The sequence below is a fragment of the Hypanus sabinus genome, chromosome 15 (assembly GCF_030144855.1).
Source record: "Hypanus sabinus isolate sHypSab1 chromosome 15, sHypSab1.hap1, whole genome shotgun sequence".
In the NCBI taxonomy this organism is placed as follows: Eukaryota; Metazoa; Chordata; class Chondrichthyes; order Myliobatiformes; family Dasyatidae; genus Hypanus; species Hypanus sabinus.
The window spans coordinates 46,607,065-46,621,159 of NC_082720.1; the positions used below are offsets into that span (position 1 = coordinate 46,607,065).

At 43.8% G+C, this 14,095-nt stretch overlaps 2 protein-coding genes across 3 annotated transcripts in view; one reads left to right on the top strand and one right to left on the bottom strand.

Moving 5' to 3' along the window:
- Window positions 1-14,095, top strand: part of LOC132405471 (cysteine-rich and transmembrane domain-containing protein 1-like) — a 34,394-nt gene that overhangs the window by 4,890 nt on the left and 15,409 nt on the right. The gene's annotated exons all lie outside the window — the stretch shown is intronic.
- LOC132405470 (uncharacterized) lies at window positions 36-10,787 on the bottom strand. Its single transcript, XM_059990299.1, has 2 exons — window positions 10,286-10,787; window positions 36-2,417 (listed from the first exon to the last, which is right to left on the bottom strand). The coding sequence occupies exon 2, from the start codon at window positions 2,154-2,156 to the stop codon at window positions 1,242-1,244; it is 915 nt and encodes a 304-aa protein (XP_059846282.1). The 5' UTR covers window positions 2,157-2,417; window positions 10,286-10,787; the 3' UTR covers window positions 36-1,241.

Consider the following 14,095-nt stretch of genomic DNA (forward strand, 5'->3'; position numbering starts at 1 on the left):
AAAAAAGCTTTTGCTATCCCCTTTTATATTCCTGGCTAGACTGAGCTCATACCTGATTTTTTCTCTCCGTATTGCTTTTTTAGTTAAGATCTGCTGTTCCTTAAAACTTTCCCAATCATCTGTATTCCCACTCATCTTAGCCCTGTCATACTTCTTTAATGCTATACAATCTCTGACTTCCTTTGTCAACCACTGTGGCCCCTTCCCCCTCTTTGAATCCTTCCTTCTCATTGGAATGAACTGCATTTGCATCTTTTGTATTATGCCCAAAAATATCTGCCACTGCTGATCCACTGTCTTTCCTGCCAGGGCATCCGCCCATTTAACTTTGGCCAGCTCATCCCTCATGGCTCCGTAGTCTCCTTTATTTAATTGCAACACTGACACCTCTGATCTGCCCCTATCCCTCTCAAATTGTAGATAAAAACTTATCATGTTATGATCACTACTTCCTAATGGCTCCTTTACTTCAAGATCACTTACCAATTCCTGTTCATTACACATCACCAAGTCCAAAATAGCCTCGTTCCTGGTTGGCTCAAGCACAAGCTGTTCCAAAAATACATCCCTTAGACACTCCACAAACTCCCTATCCTGGGGTCCAGCACCTACCTGATTCTCCCAGTCCACCTGCATGTTGAAATCTCCCATAACGACTGCATTACCTTTAGCACATGCCAATGTTAACTCCCTAATCAACTTGTACCCAATATCCACGCTACTGTTTGGGGGCCTGTACACAACACCCATTAGGGTCTTTTTACCCTTACTGTTCCTCAGCTCAATCCACACAGACTCTACTTCCCCTGTTCCCAAGTCACCTCTTGCTAAGGACTGAATCTCATTCCTCACCAACAGGTCCACCCCACCCCCTCTTCCCATATTTCTGTCTCTACGATAGCACGTATACCCTGGTACACTCCATTCCCAGGCCTGATCCCCTTGCAGCCATGTCTCCGTTATCCCAACAATATCGTAGTTCCCCATTTTCATCTGAGCTTCAAGCTCATCTGTCTTATTTCTGACACTACGCGCATTCAAGTATAGAATTCTTAGCCCATTCCTCCTCTCTTTGCTTAAAACACTGTCTACTGTACCTAACCCAGCTCCTTGAACTTCCATCGGGCAAATTGCACCCTGAATTTTGATGACCTTCTCAAGATCACCCAAACCTTGTACACATTTAACCCCATGCACCTTCTGACCAACCCTCTGGATCTGGATCCCTGCCCCCTGCACATCTAGTTTAAACCCCCCCCCCCCCGAGCAGCACTGGCAAATACTCCTGCAAGAATGTTAGTACCCCTCCGGTTCAGATGTAGACCATCCCTTCGAAACAGATCCCAATGTCCCTGGAACAAAGACCAATTATCCAAAAACCTGAACCCTTCCTTCCTGCACCATGCTCTCAGCCTCGTATTAATGTGCATAATCATTCTATTCTTCGCCTCACTCGCACGTGGCACAGGTAGCAATCCCGAGATTGTCACCCTGGAGGTCCTGCCTTTCAGCTTCACTCCTAACTCCCTGAACTCTCTAAGCAGGACCCCCTCACTCACCTTACCTACATCGTTGGTCCCTACATGGACCACTACATCTGGGTTCATGCCCTCACTCTCAAGAATAGCCTGCACCCGATCTGAGATGTCCCGGACCCTGGCACCAGGGAGGCAACATACCATCCGAGACTCCCAATCTGCCCCACAAAATCTCCTATCTGCCCCCCTAACTATAGAGTACCCTAAAACTATCGCTCTCTTCTCTTCCCTCCTCCCCTTTCTAGTTGAGGGTTCAACCTCTGTGCCAGAGGCAGGACCACTACAACTCATTCCTGGTAGGTCATCCCCATCAACAGTATCCTGTACGGTATACTTATTGTTAATGGGAATGGCCGCAGGGGTGCTCTGCTCTCTCTGCCTGCTCCCCCTGCCTCTCTGGACCATCACCCATCTGCCTACTTCTTGGTTTTTTGGTGTGACTACCTCCTGATAACTATCTATCTCTGCCTCCACCTCCCGAATGATCCTAACTCGGTCTGATAGGAGCTGCAGCTGGACGCACCTTCTGCAGGTGTGGTCATCAGGGACAACTGTGTTGACCCTGACCTCCCACATACTGCATACGGAGCACACCACTGCTCTGACTGTCTCCCCCATACCTGAACTGGATTAATAGAATAAGTTTAAAAAGCACCTAGCGACCTTACCTTCTTCCCCTCAGCGAGCAATCACACAAGCTTACCGAAGTCCCCTTACGTCGAAGCCCACTTAGCCAAAGCCCAGGACTCTGCTTCCACGGACTCCGCTGCCCGCTCTGAAAAGAAGTCCTGCCTTTTAAAGTGCGCGCTCGACGCTGACGTCACTCGCGCCTGCGCAGTTCCCCCTCCTCCACAGGTATTGACCAGGTAGGCTTAAATCCTATCTACACGGTCGAATTCTCTGAGCTCCCAGCTGAATCACAAGCTGTAACTTGCTCCCGATTCAAAAAAGTGAAAATAAGTGAAACGTAGCAGAATTGATTATGATTCGGTGTCAGGCATAAAATACCGGATAATACCATAATAGACAATGCAATAGAACCAAAAATTTACAAGACAGTAGTGCAGCAGCCATGAGCAATCAACAATAAGCAAAACAGTCACATGTGCAAGTGTCAATGATCAACTTAAATGTGGCCATATGAGCAAACTCAATAATTATCAACAAAACCGGGGAGGAGGAAGGACCATTTAACAGATGTTGTGCGGGGGCAGTTATGATATAACACCTGGGTACGTTTTGTTGAAAAGCTGAATAGCTCCAGGAAAGAAGCTTTGGAGATGACGTATAGTCCTGGTACTGATGGACTTGTAACATCTCCCTGATGGCAATTGGGTGAATAGATAACTGGTAGTGTGGGTGGAGAAACAATGTTTTTTTCAACTGTTTTCTTAACTCTGGCAATGAACAGGTCCTTTAATGTCAGTAGCTGACTGTCAATGATCTTCTCTGCTGACTGGACCAGTCGCTGCAACCTGGACATGGAGAGGGAGGAGGCGGTGGGAAACCAAATGGTAATAGAGGTGGCCACAACACTCTCAATGATAGCTGAGTAAAAGTTCTTTAGAATATGCCCTGAGATGTTACGTTTCTTAAGATGGCATAAGGACAATCTCTGCTGGGATCTCCTTGTGATGAGCGTAACATGCTTCTCCCACTTCAATGTATTGGTAATGGTAGCTCCCAGGAATTTGAATGACTCGACAATAGAAACAGCTTGACCAATAATTTCCAAGGGTGGTGGGGGGTGCAGGTAGGAGGTTGTTGCTGGAAGTCAATATTCATTTCCATTAATGGCTTGATAGCATTGAGCTCCAAGTTCTTACAAGCACACCAAGCACAGTCTACTTCCATTTGATTTAGTAGGTCACATCATTATTCAAGATGAGACCAACTTCAGTCATGTTATCTGCGAACTTTAGGATTTTAATGGGTTTGTCTGTGGAGGTAGTCATTTGTATAAAGTGAGAACAGGAGGGGTGAAAGAACACAGCCCTGGTGAGAACCTGTGCTTATAGACATTTGATCAGATAAGTATAAGCCTGCCTTACATACTGCTTCCTTCCTATTTGTAATCCAACTTCAGATACTGCAGGGTACAGCTAGCTGGGTTAGCTTGGTGCAAAGCATCTCTGGAATAATAGTGGAGTGGAGGTAATATTGGAGCTGTGCTTAGCCATACAATTGTGGGTGTAAAGAGAATAGAGCAAGATACTAAGCATGCAGACTGGAGGTACACCTCTGGTGCTGGTCAGTAAGGAGAAGATATTGTTCTCATTCCTTACTGATTGTGGTTTGCCATTGAGGTAATCAAAATCCAGTTACATTGGGAGGTACAGAGGCCCTGACCTGGAGCTTGGTGATAAGTTTGAAGGGGATTATTGTGTCAAGCACAAAGCTGTGGTGAATGAACAGCGTGACATGTGTTGTGCTGCAAACAGTCCAGAACAAAGTGAACAGGCACTTGTGTTGTCCTGTTGTGCCAACAGGCAAATCAAAGGGGACCCAGGTCATCTGAGGCATCAGTTGATTTGTGCTATAACCAACCTTCAATATGGTGGATGTAAATGCAATCAAATAGTAGTGATTGAGGCAGGTTGCCGTGCTCCTCTTGGGCACTAGAACTACAGGTGTTCTTTTGAAGCAGATGGGAAACTTGGATGACAGAATCGAGAGGTTGGAGATGTGAATATGCCAGATAGATGGTCTGCACTTGGCCTGGTATGCTGCCTGCGGCCCCTATTGTAGGATGCTCTGCCATTGGCCTCAGAGATTGAAGTCTCAAAGTTGTGGAGGCTTGTGTATGGTATTCTCCCTTTCAAAGTGTTTATAAAAGGCATTAACCTTGTGTAGAAGTGATGTGTTATTAGCACTTGTGCTTCCCTGGTTTGCTTTGTCTGAATTGCTGGTTTAATTTGCTTGTATACAGAACCTAAATAGTTTACTTTTAATTAACTGTTATGACAGTGGGAGTGAGGAATTTTGTTCTAATGTATTCATTTTTGGCTTTCATTAACCACTAGCATATTCATTATTCTGTTTTTTAAAATCAAATCACTTGCATAAGATCGCAGTTATCCTGTGATTCTCCAAATTAAACTTTGTAATGATGACTTGCATTTTTGTGAAGTTCTATTAATGCAATAAGTTATCCTAGAATGCTTCAAAAGTAATGTCAAACAAAACTTGACACCAAATGGGAGCTTTTTTTCTAGGAGTGGTGGAAGTTTTTCATTTATTGAAATTTGTTTTTTATTGTCACATGTACCAAGATAAAAAGCTTGTCATGCATACTGTTCATACAGATCATTATTTGTCATGCATTACACAGTATATGGTGGAAAGAAAATAGCAGAATACAGAGTAAAATGTAACCGCTACAGAGCATGCAGTGCAGGTAGATAATTAAAGTAAAATATCATTTCTTGGGCTGTGGATGCTGTTGTCTAGGCCAGCATAAAATTCTTTTCTAGGAACAGATGGTTGATGGTCATCTAGTGGCTAGTGCATGGCACAAATCCTGGTTATGTGACCTCAACGCTATGCAAGAAATCTCTGAAGAGTATTGATAATGGCTGGGGCTGCCTGTCTTGTAAAGACACTGCCCAGAAGGCAGCAATGGCAAATCACTTCTGTAGAAAAGTTTGCCAGGAACAATCATATTCATGGAAAGATTATGATCACCTGTTTCACAGGACACGGCACATAATGACAAACAAATTAGTTGCCCTCTTTAACTGAGTGTTTGCTTGGCTATCTTGAAAGGCAGAAAGCCTGAAAAGGAGGCATTTATTGATCTTGGGACCTGAAAATGTTTGAAGAGAGCATAGATCCATCTGTACTCCTGGACCATATCCCACCATATCTGTAACATCCACATAGTGATGAAAATTTCTCTTAAATGTAACAATTGAACCTGCATCTACCACTTCCGCTGGCAGCTGGTTCCATACTCACGCAATCCTCTGAGTGAAGTTTCCCCTCAGAATCCCTTAAATATTTCAGCCTTCACCCTAAAGCTATGACCTCTAGTTTGCTCAAACTGAGGTGGGGGGAAAGCCTGCATGCATTTACCATTATACTCATCATAATTTTGTATATCTCTATTAGATTAAAGCTTTATTCTCCTGCCGTCCAGAGAATAAGGTCCTAACATACTCAACCTTCCCCTATAACTCAAGTCCTCAAGTTTTAGCAACATCCTTATAATTTTCTCTGTATCCTTTCAATGTTGTTAATATCTTTTCGGTAGTTAGGTGGAAAGGTAGAACTTCACACAATAATCCAAATTTGGCCTCACTAATGTATTGAACAACTTCAGTATAACAACCCAACTCGTGTACTCAGTACTTTGATTTATGATCCTATCTACAAACCCCATTTCTAGAAAAGTTGAGATATTTTCCAAAATGCAATAAAAACAAAAATCTGTGATGTTAATTCACGTGAAACTTTATTTAACTGACAAAAATACAAAGAAAAGATTTTCAATAGTTTTACTGACCAACTTAATTGTATTTTGTAAATATACACAAATTTAGGATTTGATGACTGTAACACACTCAACAAAAGTTGGGACAGAGTTAAAATAAGATTGAAAAGTGCACAGAATATTCAAGTAACACCGGTTTGGAAGACTCCACATTCAGCAGGCTAATTGGTAGCAGGTGAGGTATCATGACTGGGTGTAAAAGTAGCGTTCATCAAAGGCTCAGTCTTTGCAAGCAAGGATGGGTCGTGGCTCACCCCTTTGTGCCAAAATTCGTGAGAGAATTGTTAGTCAGTTCAAAAGGAACATTTCAATAGACAATAGGTGCAGAAGTAGACCATTCGGCCCTTCGAGTCTGCACTGCCATTCTGAGATCATGGCTGATCATCTACTATCAATACCTGGTTCCTGCCTTGTCCCCATATCCCTTGATTCCCCTATCCGTAAGATACCTATCTAGCTCCTTCTTGAAAGCATCCGGAGAATTGGCCTCCACTGCCTTCTGAGACAGTACATTCCAGACCCCCACAACTCTCTGGGAGAAGTTTTTCCTCATCTCTGTCCTAAATGACCTACCCCTTATTCTTAAACCATGCCCTCTGGTACTGGACTCTCCCAGCACTTGGAACATATTTCCTGCCTCTATCTTGTCCAACCCCTTAATAATCTTATGTTGCAATCAGATCCCCTCTCAATCTCCTTAATTCCAGCGTGTACAAGCCCATTCTCTCTAACCTCTCTGCGTAAGACAGTCCGGACAACCCAGGAATTAACCAACACAAGATTGCAGAGAATTTAGGTCTTTCAGCATCTACAGTACATAATATTGTGAAAAGATTCAGAGAATTCAGAGACATCTCAGTGCGTAAAGGGCAAGGTCGGAAACCACTGTTAAATGCACGTGATCTTCGAGTCCTCAGGCGGCACTGCCTAAGAAACAGTCATGCTACTGTGACAATTATAGCCACCTGGGCTCGGAAGTACTTCAGAAAACCATTGTCACTTAACACATCCAGAAATGCAACTTGAAACTGTATTACACAAGGAGGAAGCCATACATCAACTCTATGCAGAAACGCCGGCGAGTTCTCTGGGCCCGAGCTCATCGCAGATGGACGGACCAAAAGACTGTGGGACCGTGTGCTGAGGTCAAGTGAGTCCACATTTCAGCTAGTTTTTGGAAAAAAAATGGGCGACGAGTTCTCTGTGCCAAAGATGAAAATGACCATCCTGATTGTTATCAGTGAAAGGTGCAAAAGCCAGCATCTGTGATGGTATGGGGGTGCATCAGTGCCCACGGCATGGGTGAGTTGCATGTATGTGAAGCATTGACTCTGAGGCATATATTAGGATTATTAGGATTTTAGAGAGACATATGTTGCCATCAAGGCGACGTCTCTTCCTGGGACGTCCCTGCTTATTTCAGCAGGACAATGCCAGACCACATTCTGCATGGGCTACAACAGCGTGGCTCTGTAGACACAGAGTACGTGTGCTTGACTGGCCTGCTGCCAGTCCAGATCTATCTCCTATTGAAAAAGTATGGCGCGTCATGAAGAGGAGAATCAGACAACGGAGACCACGGACTGTTGAGCAGCTGAAGTCTTATATCAAGCAAGAATGGACAAAATTTCCAATTGCAAATCTACTACAATTAGTATCCTCCGTTCCAAAACAATTTAAGAAGTGTTATTAAAAGGAAAGGTGATGTAACACAATGGTAAACATGCCTCTGTCCCAACTTTTGAGTGTGTTGCAGCCATCAAATTCTAAATTTGTGTATATTTACAAAATACAATTAAGTTGGTCAGTAAAACTATTGAAAATCTTTGTACTTTTGTCAGTTAAATAAAGGTTCACATGAATTAACATTATCACAGATTTTTGTTTTTATTGCATTTTGGAAAATATCCCAACTTTTCTGGAAATGGGGTTTGTACCTGTGATGCCTCTTACAAGGAATGATGGATCTATACTCTCACATCCCTTTGTTCCACAGCACACCTCAAAGCCCTGGTTTGTCCCCTCAAAGTGCAACACCTCAAGTGTGTCTGCATTTAGTTCCATCTGCCATTTTTCCAGCTATGGTTTTATGGAAAACTTAATAGTCAGCTTGTTCACTACATGTTCTCACAAACAACAGATAAAATGAGGAAATATATTTTTGCTGACAAGAATAAGTAAATATTGGTTAGAAGTGGGAAATGGGCTAAAAATGGCACATGGAATTTAAAGCAGACGTGAGGTGTTGCACTTTGGGAGGATAAACCATGCTAAGGCTTACACAGTGAATGGTAAGACTCTGAGGTGTGCCATAGACAATTTCAGTGTTCTTTAAAATAATTTTTTAAAATTTTTAATTTTTAATTCTTTAAAATAATATCCAGCTGCAGCTCCTATCAGACCGTGTTAGGGTATTGGAGTAGGAGCTGGATGAACTACGGATCATTCGGGAGGCAGAGGCAGAGATAGATAAGAGTTATCGGGAGGCAGTCACACCGAAAAGACAGGAGGTCAGCAAATGGGTGACAGTCAAGAGAGGCAGGGGGAGCAGACAGAGAGAGAAGAGCACCCCATAGCCATTCCCATCAAAAATAAGTATACCGTTTTGGATACTGTTGGTGGCGATGACCTACCAGGAACAAGCTGCAGTGGTCCTGTCTCTGGCACTGAGGTTGGACCCTCGACTAGGAAGGGGAGGAGGGAAGAGAAGAGAGCGGTATTGATAGGGGATTCTATAGACAGGGGGGCGGATAGGAGATTTTGTGGGGAAGATCGGGAGCCTCAGATGGTATGTTGCTTCCCTGGTGCCGGGGTCTGAGACATCTCAGATCGGGTGCAGGTTATTCTCGAGAGGGAGGGCAAGAATCCAGATGTTGTGGTCCATGTAGGGACCAATGACGTGGGTAGGATGAGTGAGGAGGTCCTGCATAGGGAGTTCAGGGAGTTAGGTGCAAAGCTGAAGAGCAGGACCTCCAGGGTAACAATCTCAGGATTGCTACCTGTGCCACGTGCGAGTGAGGCAAGGAACAGAAGGATTATAAAGATTAATACGTGGCTGAGAGGATGGTGCAGGAGGGAGGGCTTCAGGTTTGTAGATAATTGGGCTTTGTTCCAGGGAAGGTGGGATCTGTTCCGAAGGGACTGTTTACACCTGAACTGGAGCGGTACTAACATTCTTGCAGGGAAGTTTGCTAGTGCTTCTTGGGGGGAGTTTAAACTAAATTTGCAGGGGGCGGGGATCCAGAATGTGAGGGAGGATAGCGAGAGGAAGAATGAAGGACAGGTGGGGACTACACGGTTCCGGAATATTAAGTGTGTAGTAGAGGAAGGTGGGGCGGAACAAGTGATAAGGAGGACTCATGAACAGAGGGATGGTCTGACGGAACATGGAGTTAAATGTGTTGAAAGAATAAGTAAACTTAGGAAGGACAACAAAATTCTAGGGGCGTATAGCCCAATGGGAGTTCGGGGAGCTGGGTTAAGCACAATAGGCAACAATTCAAACAGAGAGAGGAGAAATGGGTTAAAAATTCTATATCTGAATGCACAAAGTGTCAGAAATAAGGCAGATGAGCTTGAAGCCCAGGTGCGAATGGGTAACTATGATGTTGTTGGGATAACGAAGACATGGCTGCAGGGAGATCAGACCTGGGAAATGAATGTACAAGGGTATACGTGCTATCGTAGGGACAGAAATGTGGGCAGAGGGAGTGGGGTGGCCCTGTTGGTGAGGAATGAGATTCAGTCCTTTGCAAGGGGAGGACATAGGGTCAGGAGAAGCAGAGTCTGTGTGGATAGAACTGAGGAACAGTAAGGGCAAAAGGACCCAAATGGGTGTTGTCTACAGGCCACCAAACAGTAGCATGGATATTGGGTGCAAGTAAGTTGAATAGAGAGTTAACATTGGCATGTGGCAAAGGTAATGTCGCAGTAGTTATGGGGGATTTCAACATCCAGGTGAACTGGGAGAATCAGGTTGGTGCTGGACCACAGGATAGGGAGTTTATAGAGTGCCTACGGGATGCATTCTTGGAACAGCTTGTATGAGAGCCGACCAGGGACAAGACTATTCTGGATTTAGTGTTATGTAATGAACAGGATTTGATAAGCGATCTCGCAGTAAAGGAGCCATTAGGAGGTAGTGATTTGAGAAGGATAAGGGCAGCTCGGAGGTGTCAGTGTTGCAGATGAACGGGAAACAATGGAGCCATGAGGGAGGAACTGGCCAAAGTTGACTGGACGGATAGCCTAGCACAGGGGTCAGCAACCTTTACCACTGAAAGAGCCACTTGGACCCGTTTCCCACAGAAAAGAAAACACTGGGAGCCGCAAAACCCGCTTGACATTTAAAATGAAATAACACTGCATACAACGTTTTGTTTTGCCTTTATGCTATGTATAAACAAACTATAATGTGTTGCATTTATGAAATTGATGAACTCCTGCAGAGAAAATGAAATTACATTTCTGCATGCAACAAAAACATTTTGAACTCCGAAAAAAAGACGTTGGGTTGAAGGTTACTTTTAAGTAAAATACTCAACGTCTATTTGAGTCCTTCTTGTATTTATGAAAAACGCCAAACTTAAATTTGCCGCCAGCAGCAAACCAAAAATAACGTCAGCCAGCTGTCAACCTGAAAAATAAAAGGACTATTTCACTGAACAATGAAAACATATGAATATACGTAAAATAATAGGCAATTAAAATATTTATCATACTTTTTCAGGTTGACTCACACCTGACAATGCAGTCGTATTTAGTAGGGATGGATCGATGCTTAGGGGAGTGACCGGGAAGGATAATGTGTTTTTTTCCTCTCTGAACTCACAGAAGCGTTTCCCAAACGATGTTTGCATTGCGATGATTGCAGAATGTAAATACTCCGAATTTATCATGTCGTGACCTTGTTTGAACTCTCTCAAATTGGGGAAGTGAGACAATGTGCCTTTCTGTAAATCTCTGGCAAGCAACGTCAACTTGCGCTCGAATGCCAAAACATCCTCCAACATGTGCAGGGCTGTACGTCCTTACCCCGTTGAAGAGCTGTGTTCGGCGTGTTCAGGTGCGCTGTCATGTCTACCATGAGGTGTAGCTTTTCCAGCCACTCTGGCTGTTCCAGCTCAGGAAAGTTGAGCCCTATGCTGCCCAGGAAAGTTTTCACTTCTTCCAGACACGCGACAAAGCGTTTCAGCACCTCCCCCCTGGACAACCATCAGACTTTGTTGTGCAGCAGGAGATCAGAATATGCAATTTCCAGCTCGTCCAGTAACAAACGGAATTGACGGTGATTTAAACTTTTTGCCATTATTTTATTGACAATCTGAATGACAACATCCATTACTTCTGTGCATTCCGGAGGAAATGTTTGAGCGCACAGTGCCTCTTGGTGCAAGATGCAGTGAAAAGTCAGCAGCTTTCTGTCCAGCGACTTCTGCAGTAAAGCCACAATTCCCTTGTGCGTTCCCGTCATATTCGGTGCCCCCATCAGTAGCTACTGACACCAGATGGGTGGTCTTTATTCCTTTGGCTCTTAAACAATTCAAGACAGCCTCACAGATGTCCTCCCCCCGTGTTTGGTCTTTTAGAGGTATCAACTCAATCAGTTCTTCCTGTGGCCCGGCAGAGTTTACATACCGGCAGAACAACGCTATTTGTTCAATATCACCTTTGTCTTTAGACTCGTCACAGGCAATCGAGTAGGCCACAGCTGAATTGATGTCTTTAATTTGCTGTCTTGTGATGTCTTCTGCCATTTTTATGGTTCTGTCTTTGACAGTCTTTGCAGAGAGGGGCATATCCCTGATTTTCTGCACAATTTCACTCTTGTTTTTAAAGTCCGTGAATAGATGTTCTGAAATCTTAATGAAAGATTCTTTTATATATTCACCATCTGTAAACTGCTTCCCGTGCCTGACTATTTCCTGAGCGGCAATATAACTGGTGTATGTCGTTGATTTTCCAGACTTCATCCATTTCTGGAAATGATCTTTGCTCAGATCAACCTTCCGCATCAGTTCCGAAACGGCTTTTTTTCTCTCATCTCCATCCGGATATTTTTGAGCAAAGGCTGCGTGTTTATTCTGGAAATGCCTTGCGACATTTGACTTTTTGTTGTTTGCTAGTTTCTCATTGCATATTAAGCATACCGGTAAACCAGTCTCGTCAACAGTGAAAGCAAATGAATCTGTCCACGTATCATTAAACGTTCTGTTTTCTTCAGTCACTTTTCTTTTTTTAGAATTCTCCATAGTTGGCTTACCTTGGATCGAAAAATTAAAGAAATCGCGCACTGGCGGGTGTCAGGTATTGGCAGTGGTGACGTATATTAATAGCGATAAAAACACGTAGCGGTGTGCTCACGCAGTCAGTAAACTGCAGTCGAATAACTTTATTCGAACTAAACAGCCTTGCTTTTAAGCCTCCCTCAACCCAGCCCCCATGGACGCAGATGCTGCAAAAGACGCGTACTCACAAACCCCCGTAGGCTATCTCCCTTAGCCGGAATGCTGGCTAATTGTGAGGAAATGTGTCGCCACACTTAGATTGTACAAGATCACCATAATCTTCAAATTTAGAATTACATTTCAAAAGCTAACAAACTAACATAAAATACATTTTAATTAAATACTGACCAATTATTTCCCAAAGCCACAGGGAGCCGCAGCACAGAGGTGAAAGAGCCACAAATGGCTCGGGAGCTGCAGGTTGCCGACCCCCGGCCTAGCAGAAAAGACAGTGGAACAGCAATGGCAGGTATTCTTGGGAATAATGCACAAGGTGCAAAATCAGTTCATGCCCCCAGAGAAGGAAGGATTCAAAGCAGGGAAAGGGGCCACAGTGGTTGACAAAGGAAGTCAGAGATTGCATAGCATTAAAAAAAAGGAAATATGACAGAGGTAAGGTGAGTGAGAGGACAGATGATTGGGAAGTTTTTAAGGAACAACAGAACTTAACTAAAAAGATAATACGGGGAGAAAAAATGAGGTATGAACGCAAGCTAGCCAGGAATATAAAGGAAGATAGCAAAAGCTTTTTTAGGTATGTGAAGAGAAAGAAGATAGTTAAGAACAATGTGGGCCCTTGAAGAATGAATTGGGTGAAATTATTATGGGAAACAGAGAAATGGCAGAAGAATTTAATGAATACTTTAGATCTGTTTTCACTAAGGAAGACGCAAGCAATCTCCCAGATGTATGGATGGGCCAAGGACATAGGGTAACAGAGGAAATGAAACAGATTGACATTCGGAAGGAAATGGTGATGAAAAGACTGATGGGACTGAAGGCTGACAAATCCCCAGGTCCAGATGGTCTGCACCCTAGGGTACTAAAGGAGGTGGCCCTGGAAATTGCGGATGCATTGGTAATCATTTTCCAATGTTCCTTAGATTCAGGATCAGTTCCTGAGGATTGGAGAATGGCTAATGTTATCCCACTTTTTAAAAAAGGAGGGAGGGAGAAAACAGAGAACTATTGACCTGTCAGCCTGACATAGGTGGTGGGAAAGATGCTAGAGTCCATTATTAAGGATGAAATAGTGGCATATTTAGATAGCAGTGATAGGATTGGGCCGAGCCAGCATGGATTTGCCAAGGGTAAATCATGCTTGACTAATCTGTTGGAGTTTTTCGAGGATGTAACCAGGAAGTTAGACAGGGGAGATCCAGTGGGTGTAGTGTACCTCGATTTTCAGAAGGCATTTGATAAGGTCCCACATAGAAGATTAAAATCAAAGCTCAAGGCATCGGGGGGGGGGGGGGGGAAGGCATTGACATGGATAGAAAACTGGTTGGCAGATAGAAAGCAAAGGGTAGCGGTGAACGGGTTTCTCAGAATGGCAGGTGGTGATTGGTGGGGTGCCATAGGGCTCGGTATTGGGACCACAGCTGTTTACCATTTATGTTAACGATTTGGATGAAGGCATAGAAAATAACATCAGCAAATTTGCTGATAATACTAAGCTGGGTGGCAGTGTGACATGTGATGAGGATGTTAGGAGAATTCAGGGTGACTTGGATAGGCTGGGTGAGTGGGCAGATACTTGGCAGATGACATTTAATGTG